At 35.5% G+C, this 24,349-nt stretch overlaps 2 protein-coding genes across 10 annotated transcripts in view; one reads left to right on the top strand and one right to left on the bottom strand.

Moving 5' to 3' along the window:
• Positions 1-23,942, top strand: part of LOC131677857 (uncharacterized) — a 35,433-nt gene extending 11,491 nt beyond the window's left edge. For 2 of the 6 annotated variants that reach the window (XM_058957925.1, XM_058957924.1), the window contains exons 2-8: positions 9,963-10,130; positions 14,041-14,334; positions 14,470-14,772; positions 14,829-14,873; positions 22,788-22,958; positions 23,063-23,083; positions 23,341-23,942. In XM_058957925.1, the coding sequence (XP_058813908.1) occupies positions 9,974-10,130; positions 14,041-14,334; positions 14,470-14,772; positions 14,829-14,873; positions 22,788-22,958; positions 23,063-23,083; positions 23,341-23,615 (1,266 nt within the window). In that variant the 5' untranslated portion in view covers positions 9,963-9,973 and the 3' untranslated portion in view covers positions 23,616-23,942. Of the gene's footprint in view, positions 1-9,770; positions 9,907-9,962; positions 10,131-14,040; positions 14,335-14,469; positions 14,773-14,828; positions 14,874-22,787; positions 22,959-23,062; positions 23,084-23,340 lie in introns of those variants that run through there. The other 4 variants (XM_058957927.1, XM_058957926.1, XM_058957929.1 and 1 more) reach the window with 4 other exon arrangements.
• Positions 1-24,349, bottom strand: part of LOC131677859 (uncharacterized) — a 176,118-nt gene that overhangs the window by 70,655 nt on the left and 81,114 nt on the right. The window lies entirely within an intron of this gene.

Genomic DNA, 24,349 nt, shown 5'->3' on the forward strand with positions numbered 1-24,349 from the left:
AGTTTCTTCGTCACGTCTCTCAGTGAACTATTGGGATTCCTCTTGAATGCTACGACGACCCGATTATGATCCTTACATTGTACGGCGATCCATTTTGATCATTTTTTTCTTCCTATCGACGCTCAAACGTTCGTTGTACTGTTTCAAAACACAACTTACGCTGATTGAATCATTTCCAGCTTCTTGCTAATGGCACGGTGAAAGAGATCCAGGTGATCTACGTACGTGCCCAAAATTTGTTTATGCCGCTTGCTTTCTTTCGACTCCGTTTTCGCAACGGCTTCAGAAGTGCTACTGAAACTTACACGATGTAAACATTAAACATTTAACTCATTTCACTCAATATTTCAATAGCAAATACCTAAGGGAAAAATATTAAAGAAACTTGAAAGTGGCGCACTTTGATTCCGTACACCCTTTACTTTGATGTTTCAGCAAGATAACGCAATACATTCCAGCAAGTCGATTAAGGTTTGGTTAGCCTAGGCGAAGATCTCGCTTTTATAGCCTGCCTTTTCTCCAGACCTTAACTTAAATGAAAATGTTTGGGTTCGCGATGTTTTAACAAGTCTATAAGCAGTATTCGTCAGTTGAATATCTCAGGAAAGCAATCAAGTCAGTGTAGTACAAGAGCGATGCAAGAAATCTTGAATATCTCAATGATTCAATGACGAAGCGAACGAGACTGGTATTGAAAAATGATGCTTTTATTAATTTATAAATATAGTGTTGATTATTTCTTGATAATTACTTGCCTGAAACAATAATTGGGGAAAAACGTATTTTTTGTAGTAAACGTATAAATGTTGAACACAGAAGTTTGGTGCAACTTTTTTAAATAAAAAAAGAAAAGTATTCCAAAAAATAGGATGAACATATGAATATGGGACACACTGAAGTACAAACGAGCAACACTCAACGTCGTATATAAAAATTGTGTGATATTTCAGTGATGGCTGTTCCAAATTAAAAAGTTCGCTTATCTTCAACAATGTTTAACGCCTTACGATGATTAGCGATGCAGTGTAAAATCTGCCTGAAATATTCAAAAACTTATGAATACATCATAAAGTGCAAAGAATGGCTTGCTGGTCTGGACAACAGAGTTCATATATAAAATATGTGTTAAATCCGCCTTATTCTTGTCCAATGTATTCGTCGTCCTCAAAAACCGTTTGCACACAGAAAAAAAAAATAATTTTGTAATTTTACATTTATTCCTATGTATTGAGAGCATAAAAATAGATGTAAAATTTCACATGTTTTCTTCAACGGATTTTGTTGTATTTTTACACTTGTACAGAAAAAAACCCATTTCTTTAGTTGAAAAATCATTGCATTTATATTTATTTTTATTCCAATATGGTTGAAAAATGCATGATGTATAACATCAAGTGTATAAAAGTGTAAAATGATATGTTTTTAATGCCTTAATTATGTTTATTGATATTAGTTTAATTTGCAACCACTTTTCGATTTAACAGATGTTAGTTTACAACCCTATTTGTTTACATGTCGTTAATTTTTTTTGGTGGATCTATGGGACCACATTACGACGTATTAAATTTTTCAGTAGAATGTTCATTATGGATATTGCAATACTTGAATAACTGGCGTCCAAAAGGGGATAACCCTTTTGTCATTTGAGCATCCAGTGGCGTAGCCAGGGGGAGTTTTGGGGGTTAAACCCCCCCCCCCCCCCAAACCAAAATTAATTGGATTGAAAAAATAATAATTGATACAGACGAATTTAATTTAATATTCCACAAAATATTTTTGGAAAAATATTCTCTGATCACTACATTGAGAACTGTGTTTAAAGCGTCATGAGAACTTTTGGAAAATTGTGGGAAGGGGATCTTGTAACTTATCTTTTAACCAAAATCCCATAGTTGTCAAATTACTTCAATGTAAAATAAAATAACTGTCTGAATTGTTATGAGCTCATTGTTGGAAAGATGCTTCAAAATATGGATTAGAGACAATTTTTCGAATGGGAATCTAAATTTGAATAGGTTGATTGCATATAAAACATAAGCTTGTTTACCGAAAACTTGCATACATTTCAACATTTGCTGAAAATGTATTTTTTTAGATTGTGTAGAGTTTAGACAACAATTCAATATAGTTAACAACAAGAATAACATTTCAGAAACTAGTTAAAAGCTGATGTAATTTTGTCTCTAGCAGGTCAGGATCGGTTTTATGAGCATTGGATTTTTGTTGTATTATCAACTATATGAATAGCCTCTTAGCAGGATGCAATGAATGGCGTACTAAAATTTTGTGTGCTACGTACTAGTACTGCAAGTTGTGAGGTTGACTAATGAATAAAAGTAAAATTAATGCTCGATAAATTTTTAACGGTGACGATCACATTCATTCGAAACTGCCAAATTTCGATGTTAAGTAACATTGAAGAATTTCAAAACGTAAAACTGTTCATCTGCTGATAGAATAATTTTGACGGTTAATCCTCCTAGAAGTAATCATAGAGAAGAATTACTCTTCAAGCAAATTTGAGTCGAGACTTAATGTCTCCAGCAAAGTTTTCGAAAGTGCTATTTCAAACAACTTTGTCAAAGACATAAATATCTCATATATTCAGAGTATCGAAATATAGTAGTAGAAAATCTTTACAACAAGCTATTCTGAAATTACTGTATTTGATAAATCACTTCTGCGGTAATTAAATAATAAATTCAAATTGCGTTCAAGGTGCCTTTGAAGCTTACAAAAAAAATAAGGGAACTGGATTTAAAACAAATAATTCCCAGATATTAAAAGGACTCAAAAACACAAAGAGTGATTTCATTTTCAGGAGCTAGCATCAATTCGGCGCTGGCTTAGTCCGCCCACCAAGTTAGTATCGGATTCTGATGAGATGAAGTCGAAACGCAAGTTTCAGTTCCATCCATCCATAATTTAGTTATAGGTTTTGTGTTCTCAACTCTCAATGATTGTTTCACACAATTTTATCCGTAGCGCAGAAAAAATAGTTTTCACCTAAATTTTTCTTCACTAAGGAGAAATATAGCAGGCCCAGTCCATTTAAATCCCTATATGTTGAATTCATGTAGCCTTCATATTTTCAACAAAATTGTTTGAAATGACATTATCAAAAACTTTGCTGAAGGTCATATTAATATTTTTGAAAAATTAATTCACCATAATTACCTCTATGAGAATTAATCACTAAAATTTCTATATCAAAGCAGGCGCTGTTTTATGTTGATAACTTACCGAAGTTGTCAAACCTTCAAAGTCTAGGATTATTATATTAGGTGATCTTGAACGTTGAAAATTTTTTAGATCATTTATCCCACTTTAAAAGATCGCAATTTTTGACTTCATTGACATTTTATACAAGAAAATAATCTATAGAGGTTTGAAAACTGTTCCATGTTGATCCTTCTTGTTTGTAAACTGGAATGACATCTGTTAGACTACTTATGTTTTTGAGTTTTCAATAATTTATCAAACTCATATTAAATTTTAGAATTTTTTCAAAAAAATTGCGATTCTCATCAAAACCCCCTCCAAACCAAATTTCTGGCTACGCCACTGTGAGCATCAAAGTTGAACATTCATCTAACTCCAGTACTATTTTTTTCCTATTTTTCACATCAGTTAAGTGGAGATAGTCTAAAGCAACATTTTCATGTCTCCGCTTGAGAACCACGGGTCTGAAGTGCAGTTCAAACCGCAATTATACATCAAGCCGCTCAGTCGATAACATATTTTATTTTTATTAGTTCTTCGTGGTTTTTCAGTGTTATGAGTACAATAGAATATTCCTTTCCGACAAGTTGCTCGAAAACTGATGAAATAGTCATCAAACAGCACTGCATAAATGTGTTGTAGATATTATTAATTTATGATTTATGAGAAAGGTTTGGATTGACGATCCGATCATGAAAGAAACTTTATTCCATGTACAACACCCCTTTGGAAGGGAACACGATTAGTAGAAGTTACTAAGTAAGGCTTGGTACATGATAAAGTGCTGACGGAATTGATTAGTCTCTGAAGATTAAACATAGCCGTTTTTTGCTCAAACCACTCACCAACAATAAGAAGTAATAGTTAGTTCTAAAGCTCGAGCTCCGGCTAGTTTGTATGACAGAATCATTATTTCTGCTCAAATTATCCAGGCACGATTAGCAGCGGCAGCTATGAACGGGATTCGACGGTTTTTTTTCTGTCAGTGACAAGCCTTGAAATACTTGATGCATAGCAAAATGCTACACTGATTGCATGTGATCAGCAGCTTAAACAATAGGATGACCTCCGCTGAATCACGTTCATCGTCTTGTGTTCGTACTTTGCATTTTAGGTCTCTTGATTTGGGTTTTTGGCGAAAACTTATGTGCTAATTAGGTAGGGTGGAGTAGGTGGGTACAATTTTCTATTCAACTGCACAAAAAGTAGATGGATGAGTTTTTCGAGTTTTACTAGTTGTTGCAGAACTGTGTAGCACATTTCAAAGCACCACGCGCGGTATGGGATTCTCGAAGCTTGTTTTAGATGTTCGAGCAATGATGACTTGACCCGCCTGTGCCGAAAATGAAAATGAGCATTGGACATTTGTTGAATTTTAGCGAATCCAACGCAGATCATATACAGTTTTATAACATTGATATGGTCTATTTTGTTTTGATTCGTCTATTCGTAAGCATATAGCATAAATTCGGAGGGATCAAGCTGATTGCAAAATCAAAGCGTTTATGCAAATCGTCGTTGATGTATGTGTTATAACCGCTAATTCAAAACTTGTTTAAGGATGAACAATTTCAAAATTTCAAACCGGTTTGTAAGGTAGAGGAAGTCGATTTTTTAGCTAGTAGAACTTTGGCTTTTAGAAATAAACCAAGATTTATTTGCACCACGATTGGAGGAAGCAAATAGATTTGTTGAGTCTGCTTAAAAATAAAATGTCTTGGAAGAGCGGTGATAGCCAAAATTCAATCGCAGTCAATATTGTATCATAAATTGTCGGTCTCTGTTTTATCCGATGGACCGTACCGTCATACTGAACGACACGTTTTGCTGGAGCAAGACGCTCAAGATTAAAGCAGGTGCTTTAATCTTGAGCGTTTTACTAACAGCTATGATCTAATCAGTTGAAGATTTGGCTGTGTTGGTGTGTTTCAAATTGATTAAAAGGGCGATTTACTTTGGTAGGTCCGAATAGCCTCGGATTCCCCTAAATAAGAGAGCTAATTCTTCTAAAACGGTTTGTTTGGCTAGATCCATGGTGATATTAGGACAATTTAAGTGCTTATTCCTTGCTAGGCGTTAGTTCCGTGGCAGCATTTCCCGATGGCTTTTAACTTCCCGGGATTCGGGAAATAAATAAGAAATTTCCTGGGAAATCCCAAGATCCCGGGAATACAAAAGAAAAATAAAAAAGTGAATTATTTTCTTGAAAACAAAAGATTAAATTGAAAAGTTTTCAAACCCGTTTTATTGCATGTACATCTGTCCTAAAAGCAGTTGTCAGAAAATATCGGTTTGTTGGACTACGCATCAACATCAATTATTTGATAGCACGTCACTTAGTTTACACAACATCTACTTTATTTGATGATTTTTTGGATATATGTATTACCTAATTTTGGTAATTACGATTACAGTTGGGACGATGTACTAAACTGCTGCTGCTGGAGTTACTATCTAAAATTGGAATTCGTATCAGAATATTTCGATGGAATGTGATCAACTTAATGCAACCTCCAACCAAATATTTCTGCAGATGTTCTAGAAACATTCCTTGTTTTAAATAGCATTTGCGTTAAGCATGATATCTCTAAACCATCCCAATTTTTTAAACAAACACTAATCGATTTTTTTTAAACGTAACGTGTTTTTCATAACTAATTTGTGTTTGCAAGTCCATTCATTCACGATTTATTTATTAAAATGAATTGTTGAAAGAACTGTTAATGTTGATCAATCGGCTCTTCGGTTGTAGAGATATTGCGCGCATCACTGCTACGCTATCAACATTCCTTAGAAGTGACTTGAGTAAGGCTTAGACTATGTATTTGAAAAAATCACGAAAAAATATCTGCGAGAATAAAGTCTATTGATCAGCAAAAAAGCATAATTTGCAATCACTACTCACTGCAAATGATTGCCGGTCCAGATGTTTCCTACAGAAGTTTTTTGCAGAAGCTTAGCCTCTCGGAATAAATTAAAAATCAATTTCCCGGGAATCGGGATTCGCGGGAATTCCAAAAAATCCCAGGGTTCCCGGGAAAAAAATCCCGGGATGGAATCTCTAGTGGCAGCAGTTAAACCAAGCAACTATTGAAATGCTTTGAGGAGTTAAGTAAATTTATAACGGTGACTCGCTTGATAGCTATTATTAAAATCTAATTCTCACAATATTGACAAAATATAGAACTAAGTATTTGTTGTTGGTTTTGACCCTTGTTCGTTTGTATTGTGGTTAATTTTTTCGGAGTTCTTTTCTCATAGCTCTTAGGCTAAATCTATAAGAAATGATGTGTTGCTTCAGACTGAGCTAACTAAAATTGTAAATGTATTTGCCAAGGAGTGGTAGCCAAGTTTGCCATTCAACCGTGCATGACAGATTGGGTTTAACGTTTCGAATTCTTCAGACCAGCGTATGGCAGCCATCTTGATCGCGATATAGACGTTAGGTTCAAGAATACAAACAATATTTCAATGTCAAATAAAGGTTTATAGTTTTTAGATCACGGGAGTTACAATAGTACGCAGTAACATTGTCCGGTTTAGATTTGCTCTGAACTTCTTGGTTGTGAGCAGTACAATATGCCTGATGTAATAAAACTGGTCAGATTCGACATCCAATTTCGAAGAAAGCCGCATCGTCGCTGTTGTGCTATCTTACGACAAACGCCATTTTGGGGTACACTGAGTTAGATATGCCACATTACTTGTCTGAAAAATCTCTACAAAATGACGTTTACAGAACTTCGACGTTCTGCTTGGTTACTGAGATATAGCGAGAAAGGTGCTGAGAAATTTGTAATTTTTTGCTTCTATTGACTGTGTCTGGAGATTGGCTCAAATTATCTTGATGTATAAGATGTTTTTATATGTAAAACTATCTGAGAAACACAAAATCATTTTCAAAACAAAAATGCACGAATTGTGAGAAAAATCCAATTTAAGTTTTAAACTGGATGCTATCATATTTGGCAACACTGTAACCAAAAATAACTATTTTTTCTAAATTCCCTGACTAATTTCCTTCAAAAAGCTTCTCATCGATTGTTTATAGACCAAATGAAGCCAAAGATTCAATGAAAGTTAATAATTGATTTTTTTTCTATGGAAAATTTTCCATGCACGATTATGACACGCCATACAAATTTTGTCGTCAATACACACCTATGACACGTGTGAGGGCGACTTTTGTTTACATTTATAGTAAAAATTCGCAACATAGTCAACTGATCTTCGTAATATTTGAGAGATTAATACAGAATAGATAGAAGCATCAATTGTCTTCTTCAAATGGTTTATATCATTTATAAGTTTCAAGATATTCAATCTCAAACTTTAAAAATCGTTTTTCTCGAAATGTGCAAAATGGCGTTTGTCATAAGATAGCACAACAGCGACGACATATTCTCTTCCAGTGAATACTCCATTTTGTCGAAGGTGGCAATTTTGAATCAATCGATATAATGTTGATTCTAAGCGCAATTCGCCTTGAGATTCTTGTTGTATCTTCGCTGTAGGAATAGAAAAAACGGCTCTTTGTATACTTTCCCTAGGTTGATTTTTTGATAATAATTCACAGACGTTTTGTACACTTGTTAATTAAGACCGGCTTGGGAAGACGTAGAAAATTAACTAAACGATTCATTTTAAATAACAATCTACCTATTTTCATTTTATACACAGCACCATTGGTTAACTTATAAGCCTGACTGCTGTTTACTCCAGCGCGGTATGTTTCATCCCAGTCGAGGTCACTGGATTTTCTAAGATGAAAAAGCCATCCTTCGTAAGGGAAGTGTTCACATTTTGACTATGCGTTTATCATTTGAACGTATAATCAGGTTTCGAATTTAACATATATGCTACAATGTAAAATTGAAATCATTATATTTCACGATTATAAGGTTTGTCTATACCTAATCAGAAAAAAAAAATTATTCTTAGTGACCAAAAGGATGGGGTCGTTCCATTTTAGGACGATAGGGCGAGGTTCAGCAATGTTTGAAGGATGACCTCTTTTAGGTCAAAAACAACATTATTGGTTCCGTGCAAGTGTAAGAGGTTCCAGGCATAGTGGAGAGCAGAATTTAGAGGGGTTTACTTTTGTAGATTTGTCCGTTGTATGGCCCAAAAGTGATGAGAACCCGAATCATTTTTCCACATCCGCAGAGTGCTTGCCATATCTAACAGATTTGTTTGTGGGCGTGTTTTGCTTGTCGCTGCAGTTCGGTCCCTTCCGAACTTTTTGTATACTTGTACTGCAAAAGACATCATTGGTTTTCCTTAAAATAAATAAAAAGTTGAACCGAAATGTTTCTGCGACGCTTGAATTGATTCAATGCCATCCTGACCTTTTTGCAATGCGTTTCATGCCGCTTGGTTGTTTGATGCATTTTGAAGGTTTTATAACATGGGATACGAATCAATGTGCGATTCCTATCTACTCTGCTACGTCATCAATATGAGGCATTGGGATATTGGTAAAATAATGCCAGTGTAAACTTAAAACTATAAATCACTTTCAATAAAAATTTCTGCCTTGTTTAGCAATGCAATGACGAGTTTCAAATATTCGAGTGTACCTTATTCGAACATAGGCGACAATAAAATATGCTTCAAATATTAATGTTCACAAGAAAAACACTAAAGTATAACTGCAGTGTTTAGCTTTTCAATACTGGCTGTGTACGGGTTAGAATAAAAAATAATAGAATAGAAAAAGTACCTTTTTCGAACATAGGCGTTAGTATGGAGTTATGTTCATCCCCAGTGCGGGGCCCCCAGCCCCAGTGTGTCACAGCGTAAAGACGGTACTGGTGCCATATACATGTTCTCGCGTACGAACTATATTGTAATGACCATATTGTAAGAATCGAGTTCCCCAATGTTTTCGAAATGATTGTAAAATATCAAAAATAAACTCGTATTTGGAGTAAGCGGAAATTTAATACAATGTGATGTTCCAAAAGAACAAAAGAATGTTTCGTAGACACCTTATTCTGAATGTTAAGTTCTGGTTGTAATTAAATACAATGGTGGTGTGATTCTACAGCAATTTGCTATGATGAATTTGACAGATCACTTTAAAAAGGTATAATCTAATTTGAATAATGCGTTTAATTGACATCTTTTGCATTAAATTTACTCAAAGTGTGACACGTGTAACGCAAAACAAGCATTGTTTCAATTTTTATAAATAAAATCCTACCTTTTCTTCGACTGTTCCGAAACATGCATAAAACATAAATTAATGAACAATACAGTATTATTAATCTCCAGAACTAGAAGATGGAGTTAAAAACGAATTCCTTTTCATTCACTCTACCACATGTGCATATATACCGTTCGAAATCAAAAAAACATATGATTATGATGATGATGTAGTGAACCCACCATCAGTGCAGGGCTACGCCAGTGGCTGCAGTTGCTTTTATCAGCAAAGCTAAATGTTGCTAGCAAACGATTTTCAATTTATCGCTGTAACCGATCGAATTCAAACAAACATATTGATATAAAATAATTTTCGTGGTTGAATTTGAATTCCAATTCTAAATGCGCCACAGAGCTGTCAACTTTTCATTCTCTTGACTTGATACATTCAAAAATTTAAAAATAGCTATTTTCGGCAAGCCGGCAGACAGTTCGTTATTGGGTTGTATTATACACCAGAGGGACGCAAGTTGGCAGGCACATTGACTCCAAAAGCGCTTGGTCTCTTATTTCTGTCATTCTATTTTTTACAGATTCCGCAACGATGCCTTCATCCCCGCTCTGGCCAGGTCACCACACTGTAGCTTTATTGCTGTGCAGTCTTTGCTTGCTTCTAACTTTCGTCCTGGGATTAAAAGAGCAGGAAATCGATCTCAAAGCTGCTGCTCACACCCGAAGAGCTGACGATAAATTTCCACGAGGTAAGTGTGAATCCAGACCGTGTCGGAAAGGTAGCCGACCATTAAGTATTACACGAACTAGCCCGCTCTTATGGCTTTTGTGTTGCGGTTTGTAGTTCTATACTAGGGTTACCAAATTGGCTGGGGGCAAATTAAGGACATTTTGAATCAAAACGCAGAGAACAGACATCCATGATCAAGCAAATCCTAAAAGCTGTGTACAAATTTGAACGAATCCAAACCAGAGGTATACTTATTACGGCCATTTTGAAATGTTTCTTGGAGTGCACTGGAACTGCACCATTTTTGCACTTTCTAGCAGAAGTGCAGAAAACTTGGTATATTCCATTGACACTTCTGCTATAAAGCGCAAAACCTGTGCACTCCAATATACCGGTGTCAACCAATCGAAAATCCCATCTGTAATCAACTGTCAATTCAGGCCAACTCACCCACACTGAGAAACAAAAATATGTAGAGTTTGAATATTTTATATTCCCGTCTCTTTTTTATACATTTTCTAGCCTATTAGTCTAGCAAGCATTCAATGAATGGTTATAACTAATATGTTCAATGCATACAAATTACAGCAGTAGAATAGAGTGGCAGATGGAAATTTTGTTTTATCAATGATTAAATAAAGTTCTCTGTGTGGGTGTGCTAAACGAAATGGTTCTAGTAGCGGTGATAATACCTCAAATACTTTTCTATAGGATTTAAATTTATAAACAACTTTTACACTCGAGCTGGACGTCTATTCTCTGTGATCAAATAGTAAAGCCTGATGCACTTAGAATTCGGAAACTTTATTAATTCTGTAGTATCACCTCTAGTGATAGGTTTTGGAAAGTTCTAACAACGAAATACACATCTTTCAGCGGTAAAGGTTTCGTTTTGATACGATCAGTTAATAGTTGTCCTAGACAGAAGACGAGAACAGAAAATTAATCTTGCATACACGACGAAAACCCTTTTCTGCAGGCTTTTCGCCGATAGTTTGCCCGTAAATTGATTATCTGGCAATAATTTGCAGCTCCAGACTCAAAAAAAGCTTTCCATCTAAAAAAACGATGGGCTCGAAGCGTTTTAGTCAAAGAGGACCTAGGGAAATGTATACTACTTTTCATTAGGGCTCGCAAAAACCCAATGATGGGCAAGTTTTCACTACAGCGCGGAAGGTGGTACGGAGGCACCGTGATAATAAAGTGGATTTTGTCCTCAAGAATATTAATCCACCCAATTGCTCGAAATTACGCATAATCGAAAAGCATTGGGAAATTTTCAAGCGGAAGTTTAAGAAAACTGGAAAGACGAATCAGGAAGCTGCACAAATAGCTCGTTGTTGGAACAACACGCCGCTGAGGTTGACAGGCCAGTGTCGGATTTTGGAAATGAGTGCGCAGGATTAGTTTTCTTTTATCGCTTTCCATCTAATACACATTTCTAAGTGTCGAGGCGAAACTTCCACCACTGAATCACATTTTTCAGATAAATCGCTGAAATTGTAAATTCGACCACTAGATGCGATGCTACAAAATAAATAATGTGTCCGAAGTATAGCATGTGTCCGAAGTATAGCAGTTCATTGTTGAGTAAATGAGTGTAAGTGTAAGTAATTTTATTGTCAACAGGCGCTGGACTCGGATAACCAATGAAAATGATGATTGAAAAGTTTCTTTCTCTAGGAGTTATATTGATCTGAGAAATTTCGAAATAATTCTAGGTTTGAGACTATCATGGTGGACATTAGGGGCAAAATAAAAGACGCTTCTCAAAATCTCCGAATTTAAGAACATGTCCTTTAAAATAAGTACGCTTGGTAACCCTATATAAACTATACCGATGTTCGGATAGTAGCGAAATCTGTTTCAGGTCGGTTTTTATCTAAATATTCAATGGGTTTGGGTGTAGCTGAAACCAAAATAATTAATTCATTGCAGGGTTATTTCTAATTAAAAAGTAATTGAGTTTCCAACATTGAATTTGGATTTGCACCACCATATCTTTATGCTTATTGGTGATGTTGTAGTGTTAGGTATTTCAAAATTTCGCAAATGGGTTCGGACAGTGAATCACCGCAAAATATGTTTTCATGGTTCTACCAATTCCGTTGGTCTCTTTTAACTCACAAGACATAAAGAATTGGTTTTCCATATTCAGGAGGGGAGGCTGTTGGAATGAGTAAGTGTACGTTAGCTTTTGGCCTAGATGTTTCCGGCGGCGAAATCCCTCCTTCGCTTCGATTTAATCTTCTTAGTCTGAATGTTGTCCGGATAAGAAAAAGGAATTAATTTGCTTCTGCTTTTCGGAGATTGGATTAGTGCGACATGGTAAATTTTAGAAGTAGCATCCTTAAGCCGGATTTGTAAAACATGTTTCAATCAGACTAATCGCTTTCGATTGCATCTGTATTATCTAAACTCAACGGTTTGTCAAATATTATTTAACAATTTGTCTAATTTATTTTAAATGTCTTTTGAAATACGATGACCAGATGATTAGAGTGCTAACGTGGGACGCTAATTTTTACATATAATTTGAAAAGAGTTTTGTGTAAAGCGTGTTCTTCTCTACTCAAAACTCTTTTCAAACATATATGGAAAAATATTAGTCTTACATTAATTTTCGATGATTCCATACCGAATCAAAAGTAATGTGAAAGATTCGTTTGTTTGGAAAACATATTTTCTGCACTAAGTACTTTTCAATGAAGCACAACATTGCTAATAATATTTTTACCAAATTCATCTTAGCCTATCGTTTAATGGTAGGACTCAACTTTGTAAAATTGAGTAATTCGAGCTTCAAGATAGTTAATACATACATGTGTGATATAATTCTTCAAATTAAATTAATGATTATAAGTCGCATGACATTTTTACAGTTTAAAACTAATATGACGTCTGGTCACTTTGTGACGCTTTTTAAAAGGAGGGGGTGAAAAAAATCATAGTCAAATCTATTTTATTGGCGATACAGAAAGTGTAAATTTCTATACAATTACTCGGCATTTAATAAAATATTTTCCTGAATTTTAATTGCCAGATATTGAAAAATGGGTGAGTAAGTGACAGTGAAACTTTGGGAGGCACCTCGAAAAAATACTGTGTACATCATAACTCAAAATCTCCTGGACCAATCTCTCTGAAATTTTGCACAGTTCTTCTTCACATCATTGCCAACTTTTTTATTACAAGTATTATTATTTTTAAAATAATAGTTTATCAATTTTTTTTTTGACAAAAAATCGGACTTCTGCTTTCAAAGCGCAACGAAAAATTCAGGAATAACTGTACAAAATTTCAAAACGATTGGTTCAGTAGATTTTCAGTTATGATGCACATCGTTAAACAAGTTTTCGTCTAGGCGCCTCCGTAGATTCACTGTTACTGTCACTTGTTCAATAAAGTTTTGACAAATTATTATTATGGTATTACTATATGGTATCGCCACAACAAACTTTTGAAAAAAAATGTGTTTCTTTTACCAAATTAACTATACTCTCTCCTTAATGCTTCCATGGAAGTGTCCTGAAACGGATTGTTTGTCCCAGTGAGGCCTAAGCTAATATGTTTCATCACTCACACTTTGATGCTCGTCTTACAATATAAGCGTAGTGCTCCTTGAACTCATTTTATCTTGCCTACATATGTCACACGGCGAAACTTTGGGCATCTCCTAGTTTTAATGAGCTGATTTACACAAAAACTTTTCCCATAATAGTAAAATGAAATAGAACATCATGTACCTAGTTATTAAATACAATGTTAAACGTATGCCACAAATTTCCCACCAACTAAACAGCATTTCCTTTGACCGTTCCGAATCTGAGTTCAAAATTGTGTTTCTTCTGAAATATTAGGAAGTCCCCAAAGTTACTGAATAGCGGTAAAATTTTACTGTTCTATCTAGACTCTTTTTTTGCTTACAGATGTGAAATTTGCTGGACTTGTTCTATCACGGAAACCACACGAGTCAGTATGGTCGAGCAAAAACAAACCAAATAAATCATCCTCCAAGAAGTACGTGGAGGGTAGCTGGGCTGATTTCCAATATGGAAAATCGCCCAAAGCAATATACGATAAAAAATATTTTGATTATCTGCCTGCGGAGGTGAAGGACTCGCCGGAGATTCCGTCTGATGTGAGTTTATCGGAACGAATTAACAGCAGGAGAATTCGCCGAAACACTGATGGGAAAGAACAGACTCGAACGAGAAGACAGGGTAAGTTTGTATGTATTTTTTTTTTTTGGTAGACGATTGCGAGCACTCGTACTATACGTGGTGTGTGCGTAATGTTTAATATCGAACGATTTCGATTTGCTATACTCATGAATCATTATCATTGTTTATTGAAAGGCATGTGGTACGTTCAACCAGTGACATCCTATTCCTACGATATACCCCAGTATATCTATCCGAACGATTGGAGGCTGCAGTACAATCCGTACGACTTGAATTATAGGCCAACTTTGCACAACCAATATTTACCACCTGTCACCCGAATACCCCCTCCAACAGCACCAACGACTAGTGCACCGGCTGGTCCGGCCATCGATATCGATCCGGGAATGAGAGGTTCGTTCAATGAAGATCAACAACCCTTTGCTTTCGATGTCGTGTATGATCCAAGCAGGGACACTAAATACAGGCTTATGAAGAGTAAGACTTGCGGTGTTAGAAAATGAGCTAATTTGAAGTTTGGTTTGTTTTTTCAGCTACTAAAAAGACGCCGATAGGGACCACTCCGAATAATTTCCGTGGTAAGTTAAAGGAAGAACAACAGTATTATTTTTGGAAGGTGTTTGGTTTTATACAACAAGTAAAATTTGGTTTTTGTAAAAGTCTCCAAGCGAGTTTTTATATTTCTTTATACTCGCATGAGTCAATTTTAGTTTTAAAGGCAAGCTAACTTTTAAAACATTTTTGCGAGGTTAATTTGCAATTATTTCAAACGATTTCAAGTTTAAATTTACAATATTTTTTATATATTCAATACTCCAATGTATTGAAATGGATAAAACTGTTTGTTAATTAATATTCTAATTGAACTTGAATTATAAGAATTTTGGTCGCTCGAATTTTGCAGTATATTGGAATACTTTGAACAATTCAGATTGATACCTATTTAACAATGAGTATCTTTCCAGAATCAAAGGATTAATAATGATAATAACAATCAGGCAATATTATGAGTATATTATGATAAATCACTCCGAAAAGTGATTAAAGTCACTCCGGTACACGGCATCATTAGAATTGATCGCTTCTAACAGATTTTCGCAGGTTCCGCTTATCGATGCCCTAATATTTCTCGACTAGGCGGAGCTCTGGCGTGTTGGAAGGGTTCTTGTCCGTCGGCAACACCTGCACGTTGTTGACGGAATACCGGAAGGTCATAACCTTTTCCTTAATGACAAAATGCCAAATCCGGCTAATATAGCAGGGAAAAATCGTGTCGCAGTAGACAGTAGACATCCCAAGTAACAATTGAAGTTTTATAGTACGCTACAAGTGCAATATTTTATGACATGCTATAAAACTATCATAAAACCTCAATTGTTACTAGGGATTAGTCAAGAGACTCGCTCACATACAGTTCTTGGCTTATTGTTCCGATTTTAATGAAAATGTCACTTTTTAAGCCACAGTTACAGATAGCCTCCAAATCAGATAATTTTTAGCGCTCTTCAACAGATTAGTTTGCTATAATATATGCAGAGTTAGGGAGATGTTAAAATCCCGACCAATTTTTAATGCCGATTTTACCCCTATTTTTAATCTTCCGACCAATTTTTAATGCCCGTTTTAGACCACTTCCCGTTGAATTTCTTAGCTGATATTTGGCCAAAGTTCATCTTAAATATTGCCGTGATGTCTTTTCATCATTCACCTGTTGGGAAGCGTTGGGGAATTAGTAAGGTTAGGTATAAGGAAAATAACAACACAGAAAACATAGACAATCCGCAAGTATTTGTCACTCCCAAGGGAATAAAATATACCCCCGAGGGATTATTGAGATAACAGAACGACAATACCCCGACGAGTCGGTTGTTAACTCGTAAGCTTGACCACCACGCGCCCCAGTGGATTTGAGTTTAATTTCAGCTGAGATCGTTGAGATTTTCTGAGTTGAAAAACCTTCCTTTGGAAGAGAAGTAATGCCGTTGGTCCTGGTCCATATTCTGATGTGCGGATTGCTAGGACCCAGTCACCTCTCTCGCGTCAGTGATTGGCACTCAGTGTGGACAGAAGCAGATGAAAAATGAACAAAAACGATAACATCCCTGAATAGATATTGTTTTTGAAATTCGTCTGATTTAGGTTTATAAGCTTTCTGCGTGACTTTTTGGAAGCCATAGTTCAATTTATAACCTTTTTCTCCAGAAATTTCAGAGATCGGTTGTCCATACTACAGAAATACTGCTTTATTCTCTCTGTATTGTCGATTGTGGAAATCTAGCCTAATCACAATATCAAAACTCTTCAAACATTTCTTGGAATTTCACGGAATGTAAAGGAATATCTTATTCTGATGAAGGCTGTATAGTTCGACATTAAAACGAAAGTACACCTGCTCGCCCACTTACCTCCACCAATTTCTGTTTCATCCAGGTACAACATTGCTCGTTATCCGGAGAGAGCCAAACAATACCTAAGTTTAACCCCACTGAAATTGGGGATGAAAGAGTTGGGAGGAATTGAAAGGAGATACCCGTGACCATCTTTTAACAGATCATCGTTCAGCGCAATCTTCAACGTCGCTTGCTCTACATAAGTATTGATACTCAAAAGCTCTATATAATGGGCCGAAGCATTGTTCGAGATAGGATTTTGCTTGTTTCTTGGATTGTTATCAAAATTTGTATCCATTTTAAAGGGATAAGAAGGAGCACGCTTCTTTCAGCTGTCATTATTCACACCTGATGGTGTAGGAAGTGACTCAAATACTATTCACGGAAAATTCGAAAAGGATAAATGATCTGTTTGCATTAACGGTTGGATAAAAAACAATGGGAATTTACATTCTAGCAAAGTCCACACGATTAAATCCTATTTTGTACTACCACTTATTGAAAATTGAATTATTACACAGTATTACCGCAAGAGAGTGTTACATCTAGACTTTTATTTAATCAAAGACGATGTACTTGTGATCAGATAACTACGGTTTGAGCTCATTGAGTACGAGCCAGATTGCTAACTCATGCGTAATAACGTCAGATCAGAGAGTTACACCTATCACCGAGCAAATGTTGGGCAATTTTCTACATTAAGTATATGCAGATTTGCGCTACTGAAGTATTCCATTAAGTCGGTGCCTTCCAATTTGATATATGAGCTGCCCCAAATTATGTGGTGGACATTTGCATCACTGGCGATTATGAGTGGAAACCCATTTTTGCCACAGTATGACACAAACCTTTTGAAAACATCAGAAAGTGATGATCCATTATACGTCAAATATGCCTAACAATAGATGTATTTCCTGCTACCCCGGTTGCACTTTAATAAATGTTTCACTATACGTACAGACCACCATGGAGGCGTGAAACCAAAAATCGAAAATTACCGGCATCAGCTCCAATTTAGTTCAATTCTATACTGATTGTTTTTACTTATTTATACTCTAGCGAAGAAAATTCTCAAATATCTCAGAAAAATATTTGATCGAACTGGATAATATGGATGCCTCAAGATTAAACTTATGAAAAAAAACGTACTAAGTGCGTTTTCTCAACTGCTGAATTTTGAATAAAATACCTTCAAACGGGGTAACTTGCAACACTTCAAAATGTATCTGTTCAGATGAATTTAACAACGCTAATAATAATGTTTCTAATTTAGCACTATAGCTGTCAAATATTAGCATATGTTTAACGATAATCATGTACTACCAGTCATTATTTTCGGTTTCTACAGCGCGACATAGTGATTTATTTCGAGATTTTTCAATAGAAATTAAGGATGATTTATTTCGAGATTTTTCAATAGAAATTAAGGTGGAATATCGTGCTCCACATTTGTATTTCTTGTCGTGCATATCATTTGTATCCAGTGGCGTAGCCAGAAATTTGGTTTGGAGGGGGTTTTGATGAACATCGCAAATTTTTTGAAAAAATGCTAAAATTTAATATGAGTTTGATAAATTATTGAAAACTCAAAAACATAAGTAGTCTAACAGATGTCATTTCAGTCTACAAACAAGAAGGATCAACATGGAACAGTTTTCAAACCTCTATAGATTATTTTCTTGTATAATATGTCAATGAAGTCAAAAATTGCGATCTTTTAAAGTGGGATAAATGATCTAAAAAATTTTCAACGTTCAAGATCACCTAATATAATAATCCTTGACTTTGAAGGTTTGACAACTTCGGGAAGTTATCAACATAAAACAGCGCCTGATTTGATATAGAAATTTTAGTGATTAACTCTCATAGAGGTAATTATGGTGAATTAATTTTTCAAAAATATTAAGAGACATGGTGCCTTCAGCAAAGTTTTTGATAATGTCATTTCAAACAATTTTGTTGAAAATATGAAGGTTACATGAATTCAACATATAGGGATTTAAATGGACTGGGCCTGCTATATTTCTTCTTAGTGAAGAAAAATTTAGGTGAAAACTATTTTTTTCTGCGCTACGGATAAAATTGTTTGAAAAAATCATTGCGAGTTGAGAACACAAAACCTATAACTAAATTATGGATGGATGGAATTGAAACTTGCGTTTCGACTTCATCTCATCAGAATCCGACACTAACTTGGTGGGCGGACTAAGCTTGCGCCGAATTGATGCTAGCTCCTGAAAATGGAATCACTCTTTGTGTTTTTGAGTCCTTTTAATATCTGGGAATTATTTGTTTTATATCCAGTTCCCTTATTTTTTTGTAAGCTTCAAAGGCACCTTGAACGCAATGTGAATTTATTATTTAATTACCGCAGAAGAGATTTATCAAATACAGTAATTTCAGAATAGCTTGTTGTAAAGGTTTTCTACTACTATATTTCGATACTCTGAATATGTGGGATATTTATGTCTTTGACAAAGTTGTTTGAAATAGCACTTTCGAAAAGTTTGCTGGAGACATTAAGTCTCGACCCAAATTTGGTTGAAGAGTAATTCTGGTCTATAATTACTTCTAGGAGGATTAACCGTCAAAATTATTCTATCAGCAGATGAACAGTTTTACGTTTTGAAATTCTTCAATGTTACTTAACATCGAAATTTGGCAGTTTCGAATGAATGTGATCGTGACCGTTAAAAATTTATCGAGCATTAATTTTACTTTTCTTTATTAGTCAACCTCACAACTTGTAGTACTAGTACGTAGCACACAAAATTTTAGTACGCCATTCATTGCATCCTGCTAAGAGGCTATTCATATAGTTGATAATACAACAAAAATCCAATGCTCATAAAACCGATCCTGACCTGCTAGAGACAAAATTACATCAGCTTTCAACTAGTTTCTGAAATGTTATTCTTGTTGTTAACCATATTGAATTGTTGTCTAAACTCTACACAATCTAAAAAAATACATTTTCAGCGAATGTTGAAATGTATGTAAGTTTTCGGTAAACAAGCTTATGTTTTATATGCAATCAACCTATTCAAATTTAGATTCCCATTCGAAAAATTGTCTCTAATCCATATTTTGAAGCATCTTTCCAAAAATGAGCTCATAATAATTCAGACAGTTATTTTATTTTACATTGAAGTAATTTGACAACTATGGGATTTTGGCTAAGAGATAAGTTACAAGATCCCCTTCCCATAATTTTCCAAAAGTTCTCATGACGCATTAAACACAGTTCTCAACGTAGTGATCAGAGAATATTTTTCCAAAAATATTTTGTGGAATATTAAATTAAATTCGTCAGCATCAATTTTTTTTCAATCCAATTAATTTTGGTTTGGGGGGGGGGGGGGGGTTTAACCCCCAAAACCCCCCCTGGCTACGCCACTGTTTGTATCTCTTGCGTACAGATGGAGTATACAATAGCAAACGTAACTGTTTGATACATGTTTGTGAAATGTATCTCAAATATACGAAAGATAACGATTTAACTATATTAACTACTCATGTGGGGTAAATGCAACAGTATGTTATCTTATTACTATTATTTCTTTAACCCTCTAGCAATACTAGAAAATGTTCAATTTCTATCTTCTGGATTATCTAGCATTTATAATAGTCCGATTGCAAGGAAAAAATAATTATTGACAGTGTATATGAATAGGTTTTATCTGTTTTCAATAATATTTTAGGACAACAAAGATGTAGTATAATTTAGTTTTCGTTGTTCACTGAAACTATCCCAGGCAGCACTGTTACAATGGAATCTAATCATGTTCATTTCGATAACCTCAGTTCTATGGATAATACTTGCTGCTATTAGTTCTGAAATGAAGGCTCCAGGATTAAACTTTCCTACTTTCAACGTCTGAAATCGCGCGCGCGTGTCAGAAAATCCTTTACCGAACCCCTGTACTTACTAACAAATATCCTTCTCCCGTGATACTTGTGGAGCGCGCAGTAATCTATACGGCCTTCAGCAAAAGCAAGTATCGGACTAACATTCCTTCCCTTTCCTTCCGCGATCTACGTTTGGGCCTGGCCGGCGCCGGTATTGATCAATAAACACTTTAGGATTGCCAGGAATTGCACATTGAAAGATGTGTTGTTGCTTCCAAGCATAATTATCTACATATTCCCAGTGCAACTTCAGCTAGTCCGATCGATAACGGAATAGCAGCCATGGGTGGTCGCACAAGCTCATGCTCAAATTATAGTACATTTGGTCAATGTACTACTGGGTACTGTACTAGGTAAACAAAACTATACTGCATTAGACTTCAAAGAAGTTCATGTGTTGTAAGGTACCGCATTTGCGGGGTTGCTTGCAACAGGCAAAATTTTGGGCCATCCTGAAAATGGGAATGATATTTTGATTTGATAAGTATCATTTAGTGTTTTTCATACTCCCATTAGCGCTTGTGCATGTTGAATATTATTCTAAAGTTTCAGCATTTTTAGTTAAACCGCTTTAAAGTTGAAGAGTGTTGCAAGTTACCCCACCCCGCTTGACGGTATGTCATTTTAATATTAATAATAACATCTTTCTAGTGAAAATTGTGAAAATGCATAAATATTGTGTCAGTATGGAGCTTTATGAAAAATAACCATACAAAGTCCTAAACTATCCAGAAATTCTTCCCGGAAAAAAAACTTAGTGAGCGAGGATTACGCTGAAAGTCTACGATTTGTACAGATAGTTGATCTGACTACATTTATGCCATACAAAATTACAGTGTAGCAACAAATGACACTGAGTAGTACTGAAAATCTCAAGATACTCTTTTAGATCAATGTGACCGAATATATTTCGTTTTCATGGTACTGGTTTATATAGGACTCATTAATCTGTATCTCTGGAACGAGATGAAAGGTAGTACCAAATTTTTATCGCAAATTACAAATATGAAGGAAATGTCCTACGCGAAAATTAACTGAATGCACATCACGCTTATAGTCCATCATTTATCATACAAAAATTGAATTAATCGCTAAAACAACCTGTACGCTTCACACTCCCTTGTATTTATGTCCATGCAAATGTATACCTGAAAATCTCTATCTGTCTTATTTGCGACTTGCATTCTCTATCTCTGTCACTCTCTGTTTGAGGGGTTAGAATGCACATGTGATTTTGTCCCAGTCAAATATTTCCAATTACGTGCTAAATGCTGTACCTCAAATTTCTTAAAAACAGTTCAAAAGTCCTAAATGCAGGGTTTTTCTGATTCTGTGAACGTTTCTAAACTTGGAAACGCTCTTCGCGAGTTTCGTACATTATTATCAACTCAAACAAGTTTGTTGCGAAAGAATTGCAGATAAAATATTTTTGGCTATCTGTTTGTATAGAATCTTCCCATATTGCAGACGGGCGGATATGGGATTATTCAAAGTTATTGGTCGTGCTTATTTCGAATTGATCAGATCCGGTTCAATTCTTTTGATTTTCATAAATTGCAGACAATCTACTGTTCTTTGTTTTCTTTAACTGTAAGCAGTTATAGTGTCGGGCTGGGAAAAATATTGAAAGCAGACTAGTATAGTAGTATTGTCAACATTCGTGTTCGTATAGGTTTAGTTTCTGTATGGAACTGGTACTTCACATTGCTGTTTGCAGTGTTTTGTTTGAGTCTTCCTGCCGCAAATTGTTGGTTCATGTATGGTACACAGTAAAGTTAACAAAAATCTTTACTAGACAAATATTCATTTTTTCTTATTCTCGTTTATATATACGGGTATGTTAGTCACTATTCATGCAAAAGATATTCGTATGCAAGATAGTAAACCCGGAATGGTTGATGATACCAATATTTGTTTATATTCAATACATTTAGTTATTTCCGTCTAATCAATAAAGCAACACAAGCAAATAGGTATTAAAAACAAATCAGGCTTAAATGTTTCACGTTGGCCTACAGAATCAGAGATTTGCAGCGCCAACCCATTAACATATAAAGAGAATACTATATCTCACTGTACAATATCGTCAACAATTTAACAAGCCGTACACCTACAAGCAACTCATCTAAAAATAACAAGCTCTACTCATGTTTGAAGTGCTGCTTATACCTAAGCGTCTATTCACGTTTACAGGAAGCGTAGCCCCGACGACGACAACTAGAACAACGGCTCGACCAGTTGTTTCCCGACCAACATTCACTTCCACTGGAACGACCCAGAGTGCATCATCTGGCGAACGGCCATCGATTCAGCACAACAGTGACGATGAATTTGACTGGTCTAATCTAGGTCTATCCGTCGATGGTATGTAGTACAAACTGAGAATCATGTGCGTTGCATGCGTTGGTGACACTTGAAGATATACTCATTCACTGGCTCGCTTTTCTGTTTTCTGTTATTCTTTATAGGTGGAATCGGAAATAGATTAGGTAAATAGATAGAATTAGTTTGCACTTACTTATTGCCGTGCACCATTAACTGTTAAGGCGGTGATCCAACACAATGTAATGCTTGCCTCAATTTGGCCCAGTGGCAGTGGCTAACCTGCATAAAAGTTGAGATGCACACGTAGAACGCTACTTAGCACTCGTCGTCAAACGTACTATGACTTATGTTTTTCCAAGGGAATCTATCAGCAGCATTTAAAAAAAATATACAAAACGACTAACAGTACCTTCCTCCTCAGGCTTCGGTGGTAATGGACAAAGTATCCCAAATCCAGGAAACAACTCGGTAACGGGTGGGACGGCGAACAGGAATTCTATCGGATCCAACAGGAATCGGCAGGCACCATCTAAATGTACCTGGGCCATTGCCAACTGCTGCAGTCATAACTCGGACAAAATTCGCTATTACTGCTTTGAACAGAATCAGTGCTTTGGTGCATTTTGGGGCGAAAATGTCTGCCTACGTCACTTCGAAGCAGCATTGAGAGAAATAGAGATCTACTACAATGTCTAATTTATCTGCTCAACATCAAACTTGATTTTCTTCGTTTAGAAATGTGGCCCGTCAACGACACACTTTCTACTGCTTTTTGTATAGCCGCTACAATGGATATTTCAATTCTGTTCTATGCAGATATATAAGAAAAATAAAAAATACAATCAATCAGTCTTCAATTCTACTTGTAAAACGGAACGCCGAAATTGATAATGAAATTCTTTTATGTAGTATAAATTCCAATGCAAATAAGTTAATATAAACCCGCAATTAATACCACCAGCTGGTTATTCTGCAATTTGATTATATTTAAATAAAAATGGCGCTTAATTGAAAGGAACTGGATATCAATTACAGCCAGAATTAGTCTAAAATATCAAAAGCCGATCTCGACCATCTCCGATTCCGGAACTTTTAACATGTCTTCTGTGTGGGAGACAAATATTCGCATGTGTTACGAACCTAATCTGAGCTTATAAAAGCCCAAAACGAGTCAGATCATTCGTAAATGGGAAGTGTAACGAAAATGAAATTCTTTCAACCATGTTTGATGTTAATATGCAAGCTCACGAAGTGGCAACTGCAGCCGGTTTCCCAATCATTTGTTAGGGTGCAATATTCATGTCTAGGAAGAGAATTGGTTTAAAAGTACTTTGTACATAAAGGAAACACACATACACTTCTCAAGTGTTTTCAAAACTATGTCGCCCTTTTCGAAATCAAATCATACATCTTAACCGAGCAACACAAAT

This window comes from Topomyia yanbarensis, chromosome 1 (genome assembly GCF_030247195.1).
Source record: "Topomyia yanbarensis strain Yona2022 chromosome 1, ASM3024719v1, whole genome shotgun sequence".
Taxonomy (NCBI): domain Eukaryota; kingdom Metazoa; phylum Arthropoda; class Insecta; order Diptera; family Culicidae; genus Topomyia; species Topomyia yanbarensis.